Below are 23744 nucleotides of genomic sequence, written 5' to 3'. Positions count from 1 at the left end.
TTTTTTTTTTAATTTTAGAGAAATTATGGGGAGGTTCCTGCGAAATTGTACAATTTATAAAGGAATGTACATGGATTTTTTCAGGTTTTTTTTTGTTATAACAGGAAAAACGTACGATGACCTGGAAGCATTTTATAAAAGCTAACTCCTTATATTTTATTTCAAAATTCTATCATTTCGTTTACCTGATGCTTTTTGTCTGTAAAGTCTATACAAAATGCTTCATTTCTTCGCAACTTTTAGCGCATGCAACACATTTTGATCGCCGTTTTTAAAATCTCATGTTATTCACGATATAATATATAAATGCTTAGTATAAAATCGTCCAAAATTTTTTTCGGCTGTATATCTTCATTTATCCGGAATTACGCTCCCCTTCCTTTGAAAATGGTGGTTATACCTTTTGATCGTGTCGCACATGTAATAGAGGGTCTGGGTGGGGTTTATAGAGAATAAAGGACACACAATATAGAAAAGAGAAAAATGGAAATATGGAATGGGGAATAACGGGGGGTGTTAACATATAATGACAATAATGGGCAAAATAATTCAGAAAAAATGGCTTTTAAATTTAAATAATACAGAAATGTAGACCCCACATCCAGGCCCTCATATTAGAAATCCAAAACGGTTAATAGTTGTTCCCATTTACTTCGGTGTAAATAATTGGAGAAGAAAGCCGTATTTAATATTCAGACTAATTGCCTATATAAACGTAAGCATCATATACATACATATAGATAACTTCGTCTAATGAGATCGCACCTCTTTTACATATACATTGCCATTTAGTCAGATAAAGTACCGTTCAACTACTTCTAAATAGTATGATACAGCTGCGTCCAATAATGGGGTAAGAATGCTGATAAGTTCGAGTAAAACCCCAGACAATCTCACAAGATACCAAATCAATGAAATATTAAGCAGAATAGGAGAACTTTCACGAATTAAATGAATTTAATCCTCATGATCAAAAGACGAATGATTGTTTTGGGTTTTTATATGCCAGTGTTAAAGACAAACGAAACCCACTATGTAAGGGATTGATATATTTAAAATGGTAAAATTCCTAATGAATTAGTCACGTTTTCGTAAATTTCTGTTTTGTTTTTTTTTTTTTGGTGAGCTTAATTTAAAAATTAGGTACAAGTAGAATGTTCAGTGTTCACAAATGCTTGTTTACATCTAAACGTTACTGGTTAGTTCTCAAGGACCTTAACATGTTCGGTCTGTACAGAACAAAGTGTTTCCTCCTCAGCGTATGAAATGTGTATGACTTACGACTAGATTTACTCTTAAGATTTTTTGTGAAAAGAACCGCTGGCCCCTAGGATATTGTCCAGTGACTTTGAATTAATTAGCAATTTCCAATGTTAAGTTTTCTGCTGAAGTAAGTTTGATAAGAACTGCTCATGACAGATCAATGCATTACTATCAGTACATGTATTAGATACAATACAAAGGTAACAAAGAAACAGGCCGGTAACAAACGTTGCCGGATAGTTTTTCTGCACGAGTAGTCAGGTGAAGGTCCGAGGCGATAGCCGAGGACCTTGACCTGACTACAAGTGCAGAAGAACTATACGGCAGTTTGTTTCCGGCCTGTTTTCTTTATTACCTTTGTTTTGTATCTGACTTGTACGACGTTTCAAGAAAGAAGTAGTACATTTTGCATTTAGAAGAGGTAGCAAAATTAAACAGATTAGAAACTTAAATGGCCATATACCAGTTAATGTAAGTTACAGATTAAAAAAAATTATTTTTTTCACTTCCCTTCAGCTGAGAGTTTTTTTCTCAAGAAATTCAAGAATCTGATAATTTTATAAAAAAAAACCAACCATATCAAGTAAAAGATGAATGTCGTACACATTTCAGACTTTTTAAAATGCAATTTCGCAAGTAAGTAATGTATGAAAAACATTTCAGAGGTAAGCAAGCTAACATTTGATTTTTATTTGGGGAAAACGGAAAAGGGGGTTGGGGGTTAAAATAAATTTAAAATAAACAGGCTTGATCCTTTCTTTTTTGAAAAAATGCAGGATGTGCCATTCCATTCCCCCCTTAAAAAAAATTAAAATCGTACGTTTGCTCCCAAATATATGAATTCATTATATATGAATTTAATAACAATATAAATGTATGAAAAGCATGAATTTCCTTTTTAATTAGTGAATGAAATGTTATTAAAAATGGATTTTGTCTTGTTATTAGATATATATTATAATATAGGCATATATTTTGGATTTTTTAAATTTTTTTCATGCTTATAGGTTTTTATATGTCTTTAATGGTGTTGATCAGAATTAGACACGTGTCACAATATGATCCAATCGCAGCTTACCGTCCCTTGGTGAAATAAGTTGAATGATTTTCTTCAAGATTCCTATTAGAGGTTTCTCAACATCTTACGAACGGACGAAACTCTACGAACGTATCGTTAAGGAGCAGTTATTTTGTAATACTAAAATCCACGATACATTTCTACCGATATTGCAGTGTGATTAAAGAGAACAGTTAACAATTTCATAGTCTTTTTGCAACCTGGCATTTTATTTTTGCGGTTAAACATCAGTGTTCTAATTCATTTTCTGTTGTTAAATGTTACGTATTCTTATGTTGAGTTTCGTTTGTTTACATATCGTATATGCGTTCGATTTATCTCCTTTTTCAATTTAAAATGAGTATTGTTTTGTAATGTTGTTGTTAAAAACAATCGGCGCGTCTGGTTTGCATTGATTGATTGGATGTTGGCAAGTATTCCATGCATTTCACGACGAGATTAGCGTTTGATAAAGGATTGAAAAGTGATTGAGATGACACGAGTTTAGTATTGATCATTTATTATATCCAAACATACTTTATATATATGGAACGAATAAAGGAGGAGTGTTTGGGTAAATGCTGTCTCCTAGAATAAAGCATCCAACAGGAAAGTCTTAAGGTGGGTCAGGTCCAATTGGTCCGACTTCCTGTTATGCATGAGCGTCATTTTCGTGTTCGAGAGTATCTTGAATAAATATGTCGTTTACAACGCTATTTATTTATTCAAAAGAAAATTATTTATGGGGAACAAGTTACAGAAATATAAAGGTGCACTCGATCTTGTTGAAAGTATGAGTGCTACAGCACCGACAAAACTGATAGTTACATGTTTTTAAAGGTATATTTTTAAAAAATTCTATTCCCAAAGTAAAAAGACAAATGAGAAAAATTTAAACAAAAGAAAATATAAACAGCATGCCATAAAAACTCCACGAAAACAAGAAAACAAAATTAATTATATATATACTAAAATGTGTACGATAATAAAACATACACAAAAAGAATAAGAACGGCCATGAAAACAAAACAAACAAAAAAAAAACTAAATAAATTACAGAACATCTTTTTAAAGTTTAAACTTTTTTTTTTTTCAAATATTTATTTCAATGTTTCCCTTTAGTTAGCTTCTTAAATTTACCAGTTTAGCTAGAATATAAATCAGTAATAATCATTTAACATGTTTAAGGTGAAGAAGTGATCATTTGGATTTTAGAGTTGGGACAACGAAGTTACCCCAGATCCGAGGATGTTTTTTCTTCAAATTAAAAACTAAGGCGTGCACGCCTAGATTTTTGTTGCATCCTGTTTGCGAAAGATCTTCTACCATTGATTTGATCCTTGATAAGATTCATAAAGATTCCTATCCCCCTTCCATTCCAAAGTTCTATATTTACCCTTTTTCACATATATGTACCAAAAAATTCGAAATGATGTTGTCATGTTTATCAAAGATTGCTCTTCTTGGTCTAAATGTTTTATATTCTTCGCCGTAATTTATTGATCAATTAGATTTTCAACTGTGATTGAACCGTTAATATTGTATATCATATATTATATATATCAAGTCAATATATTTAATATGTCTACGACTCAAAATGGTCTTAAAAATCCAGCATGTATATATTGTTTATGTAAAAGACATTTCAAAGGGAAGAAGAGCATAGCCGATAATCCAATATTTAAGGAATGACTGTAATATTTTTTCTGTCTATGAAGAAATAACATAAACTTGACATGTGGTGCACACTGAATAACCCGCGTAGCGAGTTATTTTAAAGTGTGCACCACATTGTGTATGTTACTTCGTATAGACAGAAAAAAATGTTACAGTCATTCCTTATAATTTAATTCTAAATTCCATTTTAAGCCGGAGAAATCATGAAAAAACGTTGATGACGTCACGGTCACATGACAAAATTATGTCTATATGAGCTGATAGACGAAACACTGTCAGCCAATCAGAAGACGCGTTACATTCAAAATTAAATTATTATCAAATAAACTAATGCTCCCTCTTTTCTCGTTTCGGTGAGTTACGTCAAGTTAGGGCAAATTTCGTTCGTTCGTAAGATGTTGAGAAACCTCTATTTGAACATGTATTACACGGACACTTTTTATTTATAGGATCAATCGTGCATTGGTGAGTTGATAGGGATTTTATATTTTGATTAGATTTGATTTTTTTTATATATATTTCCTGTCTTTTTTATTGAAATATAAACGTCGGTACCAGCATTTCTTTACTTTCGGCATTGTCCAGAATACTATTCATGTCCATATATTGAAAAAAATACATTTACGGACCGACCATTTAGCTTCAAAAGGGGGTATGTTTTTTTCTGAGTAAGAGAATTATTTAGTTTTTCAACGCTATCACCCAAATATTTTTTTTCGAAATTAGCACTATTATATACGGTATTCGGAAAATCAGGAATCAGAACATTATTTTGTCATCGGCTTGACCAAGGAAAAAAACCATGACACCCCTTTTGAAGTTAAATGGGCAATCACTTAGTGTATGAATAGTAATATTGGAATATCTGGAATTGTTTGAAAAAAATATTATAGTTTTTGATGCCAACGTAAATATTTTAATAAAAAAGACAGGAAATATGTCGGTGAAACAAAAAGTTCAAATCTAATTGAAATTTAAAGTGCCCATGAACTCACTGATCATGCACGAGTGATTCTATTCATAAAAAGTGTCCGTGTAACAACTAAAAAGTGTACGTGTATCATCTAAAAAGTGACGTTTAATTTTGTATTGTAGCATATTTACACAGAGCCTGCACCCTGTATCAATCTTTCTTCTTTGACATGATTATTCTTTTTTTTTAATATTAGTACTAATTATGGTCAAAAGTAAAATAACAAAAATACCGAACTCCAAGGAAAATTCAAAACGGAAAGTCCCTTAGTTATCAATTGGCTAATAAACGCTATTGGAACTTGCCCCCGTTTCACTCATATCCAGGAAAAAGTAAAATAACAAAACTACCGAACTCCAAGGAAAATTCAAAACGGAAAGTCCCTTAACAAATGGCAAAATCAAAAGCTCAAACACATCAAACGAATGGAAAACAACTATATTCCTGGCTTTGTACAGGCATTTCCTTATCATGGTAGAAAATGGTGGATTAAACTTGGTTTTATATCTAGCTAAACCTCTCACTTGTATGACAGTCTCATAAAATTCCATTATATTGACAACAATGTGTGAACAAAACAAACTATACTTCAAGACCATCATGTATTATTTGTGAAGTTGATACGGAATATTTATCAACAAGGTCTTGGTATCTTCTGATGCACTTTTATAAAAAGGACGAGACGTTTTTTGACATAACCCTGGTTCATCAACTTTCTGTTCAGACACTGATGACGTTTTGTAGAGTCTGAGTAGCAGCTGCAAGCTCTTGGATACCGAATGAGTTGGGGAAATGTATATCCCATATGCAGGTGAAGTTGGTATATAGCTACTAAGGTGGGGGAAATTGATAATTTCAAAATTAAAATCGTCTGGTTTGTCATAGATTCTGGTACTGAGATGACCGCTTATGTCAAATTCGAGGCATAAGTCTAAAAATGAGGCGGAGGAAGCCGTGTCTGTTGTATCTTTAATTTCTAGTTCTGGAGGATATATTAATGGAACCCAATCAGAACAGTTTGGATTGTTAACGGGAATGTTTTCTCGTTGTTACCTATATATAGAAATAAGAAGATGTGGTATGAGTGCCAATGAGACAACTCTCCATCAAAGTCCCAATGTGTAAAAAGTACACAATATTATATCCGTTTCACTCACTGAATGGGCTCAAGCTTTTTTTCAAACACAAGTACTGTATGAAATAAAATCCCTATTGGATTAACGTTAATGTCACAACTTCTCCTATTTACACTCTTAATAGCTATTTTCGCGTAGTTTATATCTGACACGAACCGCTGTTCTAATCATATATGTGTCTGGTCTAATTATGTAAATTATTTGATTTTTATTGCATACGATATTAAACCTCTCCTTATTAATGAAACTAATTGTTCAATACTGAGTAGATACCATTTTCCTTCCACTCAACCTTTCATGTTTTTATGGGATGACACTTTTCTATTCATCAAATTTCTTGGCGCCATCAAAATATAAAGTGTTTCGAATGTAATCAGCAATACTTGCAGACGACAAGTCAATGGACACGAAGTCAGAGTAATGAAATTGCGGTAAATGATTACTTGGGACTTGATTGGTTGAAATCATTTGCTGATCTTAATGTAACGTTCTGTATGTCTGGTTACATTATAAGATCTTAATCTTTTTCTTGCAGTTAATAGTAGGATGTTTCTACTATGTTCTACAGGAAATTTAATAAGCCGAACCGTAATTGTCTCTACCAGTTGTTGATGCTACTAATGTTATTGCTTGTAACTTAGAGCTATGGAATTATTATCGAATAGTTCTCCTAGGCTGAGATTGCAAATTTATCCTCATTTTCAAAATCTGGTTTTAAGCAACACAGAAAAAATGCGCATATCAAATTGATTTCGGGATCTACAGTTTAGTAATTCTACCACTAGGTCAACAATAATGCTTGCAAATTTTAAGTCCACGGTGATATTAAAGTCCCAGAGGCTAGTGTTATTTTACTGTTATGGTATCTTAAATGTCAATGTCAAAGCTTAACATTTTATTGATATGAATGTGTTGTTGTACTGATGTGATATCATTGATATTGATGCCTTTTATAATTTCAGTCGGCAAAACTTTGTGAAATGAAACTAAATGATTGTCATTCTCCCGAGGATAACTTTGACTTGCAATTTCTCAGAATTTGATACGTTTGTATATCTCGATATTCTTATACTATTGGATTCTGAATTATTTAATACGTCCTGGTTTCCAAAGTTTAGTTTTAAGCACTATCAGTGACAGATACATATTACAATTGAACATATTGTATTAATTGTATTTCGATTTTCCCTAATTTGAATTATTTATTTAGTTCATATAATTTCTGTATTCAGTATTGATTTCCATTAGAACTTCGATGGTTCCTCCGCGCACTCCGGCTTCCTCCATAAATACAAAAATCTGGCCGTCACGATAATACATAATAGTGCTGAAAGTGGCGTTCAACGCCAAAATTAAATCAATCAATCCATGAGCGAGACTCGGTATTGAACTCAATAATAAGATAAGGCTCCAAGACAGCAGCGTTTTATTGATATTCTTCAACTAAATGCTCTGTTGTCACATATTCATGTACGTGGTACAAAAGCGAACATTCAAAAATGTCCAGCGGTCACATGAGTGGATATCTTGATTTATTATACTTCATGTCAAAATGCCAGATTTTGATTGGTTAATACGAGGGAGAACATTTACTCTATCCCATGGCAAATACTCTATTACCCTTCACGGAGACGCTTGCTCAAGTCTGCGCTTTAATAAATACTGATGATTGTTAGTTATGTACAAGACGATATAGTTTATTACTTTGAATTTGAAATTTAATAGACAGTAATAACAGAACATTCAGTATAATAAATTAAATAACACATATCTGAGAGAGTGATAGAGCAGATTGTTACTCCTCGAAAAGACATTGTCAACCTTGGCTTCGCCTCAGTTGACAATGTTTTCTCGGGGTAACAATCTGCTCTATCACCCTCTCAGCTATGTGTTATTAAGTCTCCCAAACGAAGTTTGGGAAGACTTATTGGTTTTGCTCAGTTCTTATTAAGTCGCCAAAACGGAGTTTTGGGGACTTTATGTTTTTGTCCCGTTTCTTATTAAGTCGCCAAAACGGAGTTTTGGGGACTTTATGTTTTTGTCCCGTTTCTTATTAAGTCGCCAAAATGGAGTTTTGGGGACTTTATGTTTTTGTCCCGTTTCTTATTATTAAGTCGCCAAAACGGAGTTTTGGGGACTTTATGTTTTTGTCCCGTTTCTTCTTCTTCTTATTATTATTATTATTATTCTTCTTAACCCTAATTTGTCCGACCATTTTCTTCCAAGCCTTAAATGATGGAAACTTTATATTTAGTATGATGATGGGGTAGTATCCCTAGGGGTGCATTCACTATTTTTTATTTCAAATGGGGGTCAACTTGGCACTATTTGGGGGCCGGAACATGGGTGGGGTCATTTTTCGACTATTGATTCGCTACTGGTAGAACCTTTAAGTTTTGTGTAATACAAGAGACCGATGTCCAGGTGTCCATTCCACATTTTTTTATTTCAGCCCGGGGTCATCTTGGCATTATTTTAGGGGGTCAATTTTCATGGAACATTCTAGAACAATAGTCATGTGATTAGTCATGTGATAGTGTTGAATTATTCCTATGTACTTTTTATGTTATATAATGATAGATTATTACAGGTAGCACCATATGTAGCTGTAATTCGACTTTGGAATTTTTAAAATGACCGCCGTTACCATGGAAACTGCAAAAATGTGAAATTTTTTAAAAATGCTTCAAATTTAATGAAATTTTACAGAGATGTTAACGAGTGTATGTAGATTTGGAATTTGACTTTGGAATTTCCAAAATGGCCGCCGTTGCCATGGAAACAACAAAAATGCGAAAAATCTAGATTTGGTCCAATATTTATGAAACTTGACAGTAATGTGACCTGTCATGTGTAGATGTGCCATCCGACTTTGGAATTTTCAAAATGGCTGCCGTTACCATGGAAACTGCAAAAATGTCAAAAAATTCAAAATGCTTCAAACTTAATGAAACTTTACACAAATATTGACTGTCTTATGTAGATGTGGCATTTGACTTCGGAATTTCCAAAATGGCCACCGTAACCATGGAAACACGAATGCCTAAATTTGAAAATTGGTCCAATTTTTATGAAACTTGTAAGTAATGTGACCTGTCATGTGTAGATGTGCTATCCGACTTTGAAATTTCAAAATGGCTGCCGTTACCATGGGAACAGCAGAACAATGGTTGGGGGCCGTTTTGGCGACTTTTGTGTTAGCATCCTAACACAGGATTACTTGTTATTATTATTATTATTATTATTATTATTCTTAACCCTAATTTGTCCGACCATTTTCTTCCAAGCCTTAAATGATAGAAACTTTATATTTGGTATGATAATGGGGTAGTATCCCTAGGGGTGCATTCACTATTTTTTATTTCAAATGGGGGTCAACTTGGCACTATTTGGGGGCCGGAACATGGGTGGGGTCATTTTTCGACTATTGATTCGCTACTGGTAGAACCTTTAAGTTTTGTGTAATAGAAGAGACCGATGTCCAGGTGTCCATTCCACATTTTTTATTTCAGCCCGGGGTCATCTTGGCATTATTTTAGGGGGTCAATTTTCATGGAACATTCTAGAACAATAGTCATGTGATAGTGTTGAATTATTCCTATGTACTTTTTTTGTTATATAATGAAAGATTATTACAGGTAGCACCATATGTAGCTGTAATTCAACTTTGGAATTTTTAAAATGGCCGCCGTTACCATGGAAACTGCAAAAATGTGATTTTTTTTTTAAATGCTTCAAATTTAATGAAATTTTACAGAGATGTTAACGAGTGTATGTAGATTTGGAATTTGACTTTGGAATTTCCAAAATGGCCGCCGTTGCCTTGGAAACAACAAGAATGCGAAAAATCTAGATTTGGTCCAATCTTTATGAAACTTGACAGTAATGTGACCTGTCATGTGTAGATGTGCCATCCGACTTTGGAATTTTCAAAATGGCTGCCGTTACCATGGAAACTGCATAAATGTCAAAAAATTCAAAATGCTTCAAACTTAATGAAACTTTACACAAATGTTGACTGTCTTATGTAGATGTGGCATTTGACTTTGGAATTTCCAAAATGGCCACCGTAACCATGGAAACACGAATGCCTAAATTTGAAAAAAAATGGTCCAATTTTTATGAAACTTGTAAGTAATGTGACCTGTCACGTGTAGATGTGATATCCGACTTTGAAATTTCAAAATGGCTGCCGTTACCATGGAAACAGCAGAACAATGGTTGGGGGCCGTTTTGGTGACTATTGTGTTAGCATCCTAACACAGGATTACTTGTTATTATTATTATTATTATTATTATTCTTAACCCTTATTTGTCCGACCATTTTCTTCCAAGCCTTAAATGATGGAAACTTTATATTTGGTATGAGGGGTAGTATCCCTAGGGGTGCATTCACTATTTTTTATTTCAAATGGGGGTCAACTTGGCCCTATTTGGGGGCCGGAACATGGGTGGGGTCATTTTTCGACTATTGATTCGCTACTGGTAGAACCTTTAAGTTTTGTGTAATACAAGAGACCGATGTCCAGGTGTCCATTCCACATTTTTTATTTCAGCCCGGGGTCATCTTGGCATTATTTTAGGGGGTCAATTTTCATGGAACATTCTAGAACAATAGTCATGTGATTAGTCATGTGATAGTGTTGAATTATTCCTATGTACTTTTTATGTTATATAATGATAGATTATTACAGGTAGCACCATATGTAGCTGTAATTCGACTTTGGAATTTCCAAAATGGCCGCCGTTGCCATGGAAACAACAAAAATGCGAAAAATCTAGATTTGGTCCAATCTTTATGAAACTTGACAGTAATGTGACCTGTCATGTGTAGATGTGTCATCCGACTTTGGAATTTTCAAAATGGCTGCCGTAACCATGGAAACTGCAAAAATGTCAAAAAATTCAAAATGCTTCACAAATGTTGACTTTCTTATGTAGATGTGGCATTTGACTTTGGAATTTCCAAAATGGCCGCCGTAACCATGGAAACACGAATGCCTAAATTTGAAAATTGCTCCAATTTTTATGAAATCTGTAAGTAATGTGACCTGTCACGTGTAGATGTGCTATCCTACTTTGAAATTTCAAAATGGCTGCAGTTACCATGGAAACAGCAGAAAAATGGTTGGGGGCCCATTGGGGACTTTTGTGTTAGCATCCTAACACAGGATTACTTGTTATTATTATTTTTCTTCTTCTTCTTCTTCCTCTTTCGCCACTTTTAAATTTAAACTTGTCCGCACCCGTTCTCCTAAACCGCTTGTCAGATTAACTTAGGGTTTCACAATATGTTAGACTAACATGTCTAGTGGTGCAATCAGGGTTTTGTTTGTGCAATGGGGTTTATAAATGGGTACTTTGAGGGGCAAAAAGAATGGAGGGTCTAACTATAGAACCCTATGGGATTTTATTTTTTTAAATTTTCAAATGATTATAAATTGAAAACCGTTTGTGATAGACACAATCTTTTTAATTGAAAATGTTCTAAATGATAAAGCACATTAAATGAAATACAGGGTTAGTCCCTAGGGATCACCCCCACCCCCTGCCATTTAAGAAAGTTCTAATAACTTGTAAGTGGTCAAGATCCCCATCCCTAAACCATATATATTCTGGTTTGTCATGCTAAGATGGTTTGAATGATAAACAGGGTTAGTCCCCAGGGGTCATCCCGACCCCCTGCCATTTGAGAAAGTTCTAATATCTTGTAAATGGTCGAGATCCCCACCCCTAAACCATATACATTCTGGTTTGTCATGATAAAGCACATCAAATGAAATACAGGGTTAGTCCCCAGGGGTCACCCCCACCCCCTGCCATTTGAGAAAAGTTCTAATATCTTGTAAATGGTCGAGATCCCCACCCCTAAACCATGTTTATTCTGGTTTGTCATGATAAAGCACATCAAATGAAATACAGGGTTAGTCCCCAGGGGTCACCCCCACCCCCTGCCATTTAAGAAAGTTCTAATATCTTGTAAGTGGTCAAGATCCCCACCCCTAAACCATATATATTCTGGTTTGTCATGCTAAGATGGTTTGAATGATATACAAGGTTAGTCCCCCGGGGTCATCCCGACCCCCTGCCATTTGAGAAAGTTCTAATATCTTGTAAATGGTCGAGATCCCCACCCCTAAACCATATTCATTCCGGTTTGTCACGATAAAGCACATCAAATGAAATACAGGGTTAGTCCCCAGGGGTAACCCCCACCCCCTGCCATTAAAGAAAGTTCTAATATCTTGTAAGTGGTCAAGATCCCCACCCCTAAACCATATATATTCTGGTTTGTCATGCGAAGATGGTTCGAATGATATACAGGGTTAGTTCCTAGGGGTCAGCCCCACCCCCTGCTATTTAAGAAAGTTCTAATATCTTGTAAATGCTCGAGATCCCCACCCCTAAACCATATATATTCTGGTTTGTCATACCAAGATGGTTTGAATGAAATACAGGGTTAGTCCCCAGGGGTCATCCCGACCCCCTGTCATTTGAGAAAGTTCTAATATCTTGTAAATGGTCGTGATCCCCACCCCTAAACCATATATGTTCCTGTTCGTCATGTCTCGAACATTTGAATGACGTTTAGGGTCAGTCCCCAGGGGTTCCCCCACCCCCAATGTTCTAGTATCTTGTAAATGGTCGAGATACCCACCCCTAAACCATATATATTCTGGTTTGTCATGCCAAGATGATTTGAATGATATACAGGGTTAGTCCCCAGGCATCACTAATGCATATAACTTTACTGGACCAAACCAATTTTTACTGGACTTTGTCCAATGTCAGGGAATTACGAATTATGGGAGCTTCGTTTGGGAGACTTCGTAACAGCATCCTGTTACAATCATTTCTTGTTTATACATTGTTTTGAGAATCATTCACGATAAACCTTGAATGTATATACATACATAGCATGTGACGCTTATCCAAAACAACGGGTCTCGCACCTTTTGCAGTTCACGCGATTACGGTATCTCAGTTTCTGTTTGTTACCTCGATTGGTCTCTTCCTAATCGGTTAATAAGATTTTAAATTAATGTCGTCTTAAATCGTGACTTGAGTATAATATATTCAAGCGTAAAACTCTTTCGTGACTGCATTAAAGAACATGTGAATTTGTATTATATTTTCAAACTGTCAGTTATTAGAACACAGATGTAAATATAATCAAATAACTACAGATCTCCTTACTGAGCAAATATCATACCGTTAAGTAAGCCATAAAACATGGAATAACAGTTGTAAAGGTCACGATCCAGGTTTCAACAGATTAAATTGTGGCTGATTGTAAACACAGCTTTAAATCTTTCTGATTGCCACTAAGTTTGCATAGTTCTTTTTACTACGCGTTGTCAACGGACGTCATTTTAGTAATGTTTTAACAACCAACCATTTTATATTTCAATGGACAATTCTTTATTGATTTGATTAACAATGATCATTGTCGAAGATATTGAAATCATTGTAAATGAAGAGTTCTTTTCTAAAGAGGGGGGGGGGGGCTTGGATAATTGTAGTAAAGTACACTATAACGTTTGATCCCATGTCCGCACCTCAGCTAAAGACAGTATAATTTTATAATTTTGTAATTTGTCGTATAATTTCAAGAAGAATCTTATTTCTTTTAAATGTCTTCTGTTAACGTACATGTTATCCTTTAGACTGACATCAACGTTTGCAGTCGGGTTTTCATACGTCTAGACTGATATCAACGTTACGTGGCCAGTCGGGTTATCAGTCGTCTAGACTGACACATAAGTTACGTTGTCAGTCGGGATATCATACGTCTAGACTAATACCAACCAACGTTACGTTGTCAATCAGGTTGTCATACGTCTAGTCTGAAACCAATCAACGTTACGTTGTCAGTCAGGTTATCGTACGTCTTAACTAACACCAACGTTACGCTATCAGTCGGGTTATCATACATCTCGACTCACACCAACGTTACGTTGTCAGTCGGGTTATCATACGTCTAGTTTGAAACCAATCAACGTTACGTTGTCAGTCGGGTTATCATACGTCTAGTCTGAAACCAATCAACGTTACGTTGTCAGTCGGATTATCATACGTCTAGACTGACACCAACGTTACGTTGTCAGTCGGGTTATCATACGTCTAGACTCACACCAACGTTACGTTGTCAGTCGGGTTATCATATGTCTAGACTCACACCAACGTTACGCTGTCAGTCGGGTTATCATACGTCTAGACTAACACAAACCTTACGCTGTCAGTCGGGTTATCATACGTCTAGACTAACACAAACCTTACGCTGTCAGTCGGGTTATCATACGTCTAGACTAACACAAACCTTACGCTGTCAGTCGGGTTATCATACGTCTAGACTCACACCAACGTTGCGTTGTCAGTCGGGTTTTCATACGTCTAGACTAACACCAACGTTACGCTGTCATTGGGGTTATCATATGTCTAGACTAACACCAACGTTACGCTGTCAGTCGGGTTATCATACGTCTAGACTAACACAAACCTTACGTTGTCAGTCGGGTTATAATACGTCTAGACTAACACCAACGTTACGTTTCAGTCGGGTTATCATACGTCTAGTCAGACACCAATCAACGTTATGCTGAAAGTCGGGTTAGCATACGTCTATAGAATAAAATCAACGTAACGTTGTCAGTAGGGTTATCATACGTCTAGTCTACACCAAACAACGTCACGTGGTAAGTCGGGTTATCATACGTCTAGACCAATACCTACGTTAGTTGTCAATCGGATTATCATACGCCTAGACTAACACTAACGTTTTGCTTTCAGTCGTGTTATCATACGTTTAAACTAACACCAACGTTACGCTGTATGTCGATACATCATACGTCTAGAATAACACGAACGTTACGTTGTCAGTCGGGTTATCATACGTCTAGACTTACACCGACGTAACGCTGTCTGTCGGGATAGCATACGTCTAAATTAACACGAACGTAAAGTTGTCAGTCGGGTTATCATACGTCTAGACTAACACCAACGTTACGTCTTCAGTCGGGTTATCATATATCTAGTCTGACACCAACCAACGTTATGTTGTCAGTCAGATTATCTTACGTCTAGACTGACACCAACGTCACGTTGTCAGTCTAGTTATCATACGTCTAGACTAACACCAACGTTACGTTGTCAGTCTGGTTATCAGGCGATGTGATTACTTGGACACCCCCATGAGGGGCCTCATTTCTTCGTGAGCAATGTATTATGATCAGGATCTTCTGAAATCATGAATTTGATGATCGATTTTACAATATCTGTGTCTTTACTAACGAGAGACTTGTTTTGGCGGTCTTAGATATTAATATACACGAATAACAATCCGATCCATACATTTACCAACCAATAAATACACAACAGGAGACGCTTACCCTGTGAACTCGCTCAATTTTTAGTAAATGGGATTTAAAAACAACAAATTTATTTGGTTTCAATATTCAAAAGACTTAAACATCAGTACTCTACTATTTCCTTGCGCATACGGCATATGTTAATGTTATTGATAAATGAACAAATCATATTTATCAAAACTTTCCATTGTGGCATCAGTTTACATGTCGTATTTGATATGTTTGACCACAACTAACATGCGTATTTAATGAACAATAAGGTTTAACAGCCGTTTCGAAAAAGATACTTGAAACACACCCACAGTTTTGTAAAGGACATCTTGCCAGTTTTTCATTCTAGGATGAGATTATTGTTCAAACATAACTATTGATTGAAAGATATCAAAACAAGGCAAACCGTGACCGTGTTTGGACTTCGAACTTTCGAACATGTTAATTACTGATATCTGACAGATTGATGCCGAGGCCTCTTTTTTTTTAGCTTACTATACGATATGATTTTTGATCATTGTTGAAGTTCATACGAACACCAATAGTTGCTTACATCTACGTCTTCTGGTCCCTGGTGTATTAGAAAATTTGACAGATTTGTAATACTTTGTGATATTTGTGAATTTAAGGGACTAAAAATATGTTAGTATCATAATATATTTCTTCTACTTACCAAAGATTCTATATATTAATACAACATATAACTGACAATAACAGACTGTGATAAAAAAAAGTAGTAAAGGGTTCCATACAAAATATAATCGCCTTTTTGCAACAATTGCATGATATCATAGCTCTTTCTTTAAAATTTTGACGTCAAACGCGAAAAGGTCTGACGCAACAAAGATAAAGTAATCTATGTATGGCATCAATATGTCACACGTTGTAGACACTCAAATAACGGTCAGGTCTATTATTGCTAACTGAATATTTGTTTTAAGAGTGGAAAAATGGAGAAAAACAGCTGTCATCTTGTCGTTCAATGTCTTTTGTAAACAATATCTGTAATTGGTAGTAACGAGTTGCATGTCGTTTGTTGCTGTATTTTGTTTTTCGTTTATTATTTTGTACATAAATCAGGCCGTTAGTTTTCTCGTTAGAATTGTTTACGCTTTTCATCTCAGTGCCTAATATAACTTGCTATGCGGTATGGATTTTGCTCATTGTTGAAGGCCGTACGGTGACACATAGTTGCTAATTTGTACGTCATTTGGTCTCTGATGACGAGTTGTCCCATTGGCAATCATACCACATCTTCTTATTTGTATTCAAGTTTCAATCGTTTAATTCATTACATTGAACAAATGTTTAATTTAATATACAAGCATAAAACAGCATATGCCCGAATAACAAATTTCTAACGACCATGAACATTCACTGGTAATGATAGTTGCCATTGTTCCTCTAGCCACGTGACCTGGAATGCATGACAATGCATTATGGTATAAACTGTTTATTTGATTCATTAAATACATTAGGAAATGTTGATAATGTCTATTACATCAATCGATAGTTATTTACTATTCACACATGACCAGCTATTTTTTTAACACATACAGTAATTATCTTATTGACGGGGTTAGTCTCCGCGGTATCTGTTAACCCATAGACCAATTATCTTATTGGCATATTACGAATACGCTACACACAAAGATGGGGATGGTCAAACATAAAAAAGATAAACATATTTACTGAATAAACTAAAGGTCAATAACGTCCAATGTTGAAGATCAAATTTAGCTGACAATTTAAAGTAAAAGGATTTAGTACTTTCTGAAATTGAACAAAACAAATTAATGTTGTTTTTTTTTCAAAATTGAGAAACAAAAATTAAAATTTGTTTACATCATAAAGCTAATGATCAGATTTGGCGACCAAAACCGTAAGTTAAAAGACAAACGAGATCATGATCAATAGAAATAAAACATGATTTCGGGGTTGAAGCTACGATATGTAGAAAAAAATTGAAAACAACACGTTATTAATTTCATGCGTTCGAAGCGCTTTTCTGGATTTACCTTCATCAGGAACGCTCAAAGCCAAATATTTGAAATCCGAGGGATGTATAAGAACAGACACAGTTGAAGAGCTATATGTCAAAAAAGGACATAAAAAAATAGCCAAATTCATCTAAGGTCAACTTTACCTGAGGGAGTTAAAACCTTAGTTTCTTTATAATTTTAAAATTTATACATGTTATAAACAGACAATTTTAGAAAGGTTTTTACAAATCATGTCTGTACCGAATTACTGATTACTGAGCTGATGATACCCTCATCGACTGAGTCGTTCAGCAGAGGTTGGACATAGCCATGTTCATTGGGATAGATGCCATTAGCATAGCCACAAAACTATGAATTATTGAATTGAAGAATAACGAAAAGTTTTCCATTTTTTTCATTTGACGTTTTAATAAATCTAGGTATTGCCATATCTGTTACAGTTCCATTGAAACCATTTATATCTTGCCTGCTATTATTCATTTAAATAAAAAATAATAATATCCAAATTGTGTGGCATATCTAACAAAATCTGTATTCTATTCAGTGGATACAATATTTATTAACACAGATATTGTTTAATCAAGGCCATGATAGTACTCATTAGATATTCTTGAAGCAATTAAATCTTAGGGATATGCAACCTTGTTAAGAATAGTTAATTTTGTACTATTAATGCAATAAACCTTCTGTATTTATTACATCTCAAATACCAGCCAAAATTACGAACACTGCTTCGTCATAAAGGACTATTTAAAAAGGATAAATTAGTGGTACATGTGTAACTTAGTGGTACATGTGTAAATTAGTGGTACATGAGTAAATTAGTGGTACATGAGTAAATTAGTGGTACATGAGTAAATTAGTGGTACATGAGTAAATTAGTGGTACATGAGTAAATTAGTGGTACATGAGTAAATTAGTAGTACATGTGTAAATTAGTATTGTTGCTTCTCAGGTTTTCTGGTTTTCAACTAATATATTGAACGCCTCTCGCTTTTTCCCTGTCTATAAGATTAAAGTACCCAGTAACAACCACATTCGCAGATGTTAAAAATTTAAATCTCGAATACTCTTCTGGTTAAGAGTTTTGAAAATCTTATTATTGCTTGCAAGTGCATATATTTTTTGGAATATAAATAAATATTTGTTTTAACCTATACATAATCAAAGCATATCTTTTTCTGCAAAGCTTTCTAATTTCTCATGTGCTTTTATATGACAATTAAGCACAAAGTCATGTTCTATTTTTCCCGCCAAAAATTATATTTTCAGATGCTTTACAAATATCTATTAATGTATGAAATGTATAAGTTATTGATTATTTTGCTATCGTATAATATACATGTAGGCACATGGCTTTACATTACACAATTTACACATACATTACTTATTCAAATGCATATAATCGCTATTCTCTAAAATCTTTTGATTGATACATATTCCAAACCAAATGATTGATCTGCAAAAGTTAAACAGTAACAAAATGAAAAGCTGAAAAGAAACAGTGAAAGAAATTACTACAGACACACGAAACTGTATGTGGAGCACAAAAGCCAACATTGCAATGTCTAAAAATCATCTTAAACTAATAATCTTTATAGCTCACTCTGCGGTATGGGTTTTGCTCATTGTTGAAGGCCGTACGATGACGTATACTTGTTAGCTTCTACGTCATCTGGTCTCTGGTGGAGAGTTGTCACATTGGCAACCATACCACTTCATCTTTTCTTTATATTTGACCGCGGATTAACTTTAATCTTGAAAATGACATTTAGTTCTAAATAAAAATCATTGTATATCATAATAGAAGAAACATTGGTAATAACTAAAATATGCGTTTTAAAATTTTAAGTACATTTGCTCTTTTATTTATTTCAGGCATACATTTCCTGCACATTGGGAGTAACAAGCATTGGACCTGTTATGATATGTTTTGGTGCAGTCAGTTCTGTTAGCTGTATTTTGATTGGTTGCATAGCCAGTCGCCATATTAAAAGATTTGCTTTCATCAGCGCAGGCGCAACGTTTAATATTGGTCTACTGATAGTATTATGGTTATGGAAACCGTCTACTCTAGATATTCCAAATTTTTTCGTGGTAGCAGCATGTTTAGGATTGTGTGATGCTATCTGGCAAACACAAACATACAGTAAGTTAATGCTATCAAAAATTGTATCAAGAATGTTCGCTGCTCTTGTTTTTGACTTTTTGTCAGATTTCGGAATCCTCTGGTTTTATCCATGTAGTGATATTAAACATATTGCCCGCTAACCCCTCCTTTTCTTTTTATAATTTAATAACATATAGTTTGAGAGCCATTTTTGAAAATCTCATCAAATCAATGTTATTTTTTCATAGTTTTTGAAAGGAAAAAGGTTCCACTGTTATATGTATGAAAAATCTAGAGAAAACCATTTCCCGCGAAATTTCCATTAGCTTATATCTCAAAAACAAGGACGCGGACCTAGTATATTTTTTCTGCTTTTTCCATTCCATTATTTATATACTATCAATCTATAACAGTCTTTTAAAATGCTTTTTATTTCAAATTAGAGGAGCGAACATCCTTAAGCAGAAAGTGGTAAACATGAATAAATTGGTCAGCAACCCAATAAACAAAAGGAGGCAATTAAAAAACAGACATTGACAGAATTGTTGTTGCTTACAACCTTGTCCTTTGGTCTCTGGCGAATAATTGTCACATTGGCAATCATACCATATCCCACGATGGCAATACAGTCTACCAAATTATCAATAGAGTGTAATAGAAAAGACTATTCGGCAAAAAAATATAAGAAGATGTAGGGTATATGTAAAACACACAGAAACACAGCAGTCCTTCAAAGGTTTGATTGATTGATTGGTGTTAAATGCCACTTTCAGCACTATTGGCTTTTTCGTGGGGGTCAGTTTTTTTTTTGGTTGAGGAAGCCGGAGTGCCTGGAGAGAACCACCGACCTTCGGAAGGAAAACTGACAATCCTCTGTCAATTAAGATTGGATGCGAGCGCACCTGCCACGTGCGGGGTTCGAAGTCACAACCTCAGTTTTGACAGGCTCGTTGTTGAAGGCCGTACGATTGCCTATAATTCCATATATCCACTTCATTTGAACTTTTTTACCATTTTACATCGGACAACGTATATTAATGAGGGAGATTGTTTATCTGAAATATTTCTTGGTTTTTCCATACGAAAAGATATTGTAAAGATATTAAACAATAAATATATCTGACCCAAATAATCATTAATTGATTTCTATGGAAAAGTTAGTATACTTCACTTTTGTACTAACTTAAATGATATTCTAAAAATAAGACGCAAGATACCAAAGATACAATAAAAATTCATAAGTCTACGATAGACTGATAAACACTATGACAAAAACCGAAAAACGAAAAAAAACGAAAAGAAATTGTTTACGAAACACTACACAGAAAATTAAAGACTTAGCAACACAAACCCCACAAACATCGAGGGTGATCTAAGGTACCGCACGTTGTTCATCGTAAGTACCAATTCGGTGAATTTGCAATTAAAAAAGAAGACGGAATTGTTGCTACGAATATGTGACACAGGTATTCCCTAACGGACAGCCAAATCATATTGACGTCCATAAATATTTCGAAGAGATGACTTTAGTCTCAAAGTCGTCTGTTTATTACTATGTTTGGTTGGCACTAGTTCATGTAACTTAAATTTAACACTACGGGTATCACTAGTGGAGCAGGATCAGCCTACCCTTCCGGAGCACCTGAGATCATCCCGGTTTTGGTGGAGTTCGTGTTGCTCAGTCTTTAGTTTCCTATGTTGTGTTTTGTTTTTTGTACTGTTGTTTGTCTGTTTGTGGTTTTTCGTTTTTTGCCAAGGCATTGTCAGTTTGTTTTTTAACTTATGAGTTTGAATGTCCCTTTAGTATCTTTCGCCTCTCTTTTGCAGAATGGTATAGGGGCAACGTACTTTATTAAATAAATAAGATTGAGTAGAAGCATTACCATCTCATCAGGGTTCCTTAATACTAACAATATAAGTAGGTGACTGAACTTCTATAGTTATCTCAATCTTTCATTCAGTGTCTAATGTAAACAGTATCATCAACATTAGCAGGAAACCTAATAAATCCACTCCGATAAAAGTCTAAACCTAATATCACATTCTCAGCTTAAAGATTAAAAAAGAAGAAAATTGATTAAGCGTAAATTAAGGTCATGCATTAAGTTTTATTTAACACTACAACAAAAAGAATCAGGTGGTTTGATGATAAAATTATTACCCTTAAAAAATTTGTTACTGTGCAATATTTTTCATGATGAGGATAATGTCTGTTTATATTCTTTTAAATAAATTGACTGGTTATTTGCGCTACAACTTTCTATTGACTGGTTATTTGCGCTACAACTTTCTATTACCCTACATAAACATAGCTACTTGTGCTATACAGTATCTTTTTTTACGATCTGTTCTTCCTAAAGTTCATATATAAAAGGAGGAGATATGAGAATTACACTTTGATGGCCACTTAAATTCGAAAATTAAAAAGTATTTTAAATTTACGAAAGCATGTCTGTATAATTATAAAAAAAACAAATAATCATATAATTCGCGCGTGTCATCTATGAATATAAATATGTATTTAACATTGATGACAACATTTAAAACACTTTGTTCAGCCCACATCGTGACCTGGTTTGTGGTAACCAAGCAAGCATTTAGGTTTACTATATAGTATAGTAATAATTGCATCGAATGATCAGTCTATTTTTTTGTTGTTGACAAATTGGAAAGCACTAAAGCTAAGATTAATAAGAGCATCTAGCGGAGAATTGAGTTTGTATAATAGTCACCAATACAAGCTCAAATATTTTAAATCTCAATATTTTCGGAAGATGTTCAAATCCTAGTTTTTTTTTATTAATACTGTTGTTTGCACACTAACTAACCAATTTAGTATTTTTATTTTCTATTTCAGCTTTATTCGGAATAATTTTCATGCATAAACAGGAAGCAGCGTTTGCCTCCTACCGGATGTTCTATGCCACCGGATGTGCAATTGCTTTTGGATACAGTTACTTCCTGTGTGTTGAAACCAAAGTATTAATTTTAGCCGTTGTATTAATTATAGGACTAATATGCTACTGCGTCATCGAAATGAAAGTCCAGTTACAAAGTCAACATATAAAAGATATTGTTGCGTTATAACAGTTTAGCTAACTTTGTACCTTAAATTTGCATTATATTGATGCTATATTAAATATCTTTATTGTAATGAAATCAGAACTAAAAAAAATATTGGAACTACAGTTTTGTAAACAATTTACCTTCGTGTATAGATGATTCCAGACAATGAAAACAATACCGACATACTGGTTATTGAAAGGACGGAGAGTCAACCACGATTTCTTCTGATTAGAGGTTGTAAAAAATTTAAATAATTTTTGTGTGCTCGACACATGGTTTTAGATTATCATTATCCTTCATCAGTTTTCTCGAGACTAAATTTTTGAAAATCCAAAAATTACAAAACGTTTGACAACATAAAATCAAGAATGGCATATGCAGTATTGCAAAAATCTATATTGTTAACATTGCCGAAGGGAATTGCAACATTTTAGATTCTAGCACAATTGCATAATTTAAAGAACGGGTGATTAATCACACAATGTATCATTTAAAGCTTGACTTATTGAGGTATAGGAACACTCGACATGTAGTGTATACATAATATTGTAACAACATTTTTGCTTGGAATGGTTTAAGATGGAGAAGCCAGTAGTTGAAATACAACCAGCAGTGTTGTAATTAGGAGGAACACATCTATTTATAACAGCCATAATACAATCACAAAACATGGGGCACAAACTATGATACAACCACAAAACATGGGGCACAAACTATGATACAACCACAAAACATGGGGCACAAACTATGATACAATCACAAAACATGGGGCACAAACTTTGATTCAACCACAAAACAAGGGGCACAAACTATGATTCAACCTCAAAACATGGGGCACAAACTATGATTCAACCACAAAACATGGGCACAAACTATGATTCAACCACAAAACATGGGGCACAAACTATGATTCAATCACAAAACAGGAGGCACAAACTATGATTCAACCACAAAACATGGGGCACAAACTATGATTCAACCACAAAACAAGGGGCACAAACTATGATTCAACCTCAAAACATGGGGCACAAACTATGATTCAACCACAAAACATGGGCACAAACTATGATTCAACCACAAAACATGGGGCACAAACTATG

The 23744-nt window shown here is 34.5% G+C and overlaps 1 protein-coding gene across 1 annotated transcript in view; it reads left to right on the top strand.

Annotated features, from left to right (window-relative positions):
• LOC127713097 (protein unc-93 homolog A-like) overlaps positions 1-23056 on the top strand; it is a 47331-nt gene extending 24275 nt beyond the window's left edge. The window contains exons 3-4 of the mRNA XM_052219725.1: positions 19347-19617; positions 22436-23056. Of these exons, the coding sequence (XP_052075685.1) occupies positions 19347-19617; positions 22436-22665 (501 nt within the window). The 3' untranslated portion in view covers positions 22666-23056. The remainder of the gene's footprint in view (positions 1-19346; positions 19618-22435) is intronic.
• The last annotated feature ends 688 nt before the right edge of the window (positions 23057-23744 follow it).

The sequence above is a fragment of the Mytilus californianus genome, unplaced genomic scaffold, assembly GCF_021869535.1.
Source record: "Mytilus californianus isolate M0D057914Y unplaced genomic scaffold, xbMytCali1.0.p SCAF_8, whole genome shotgun sequence".
Taxonomy (NCBI): Eukaryota; Metazoa; Mollusca; class Bivalvia; order Mytilida; family Mytilidae; genus Mytilus; species Mytilus californianus.
Note: the sequence above shows the minus strand (reverse complement) of the source record. Positions and strands in the feature narration are given on the sequence as shown.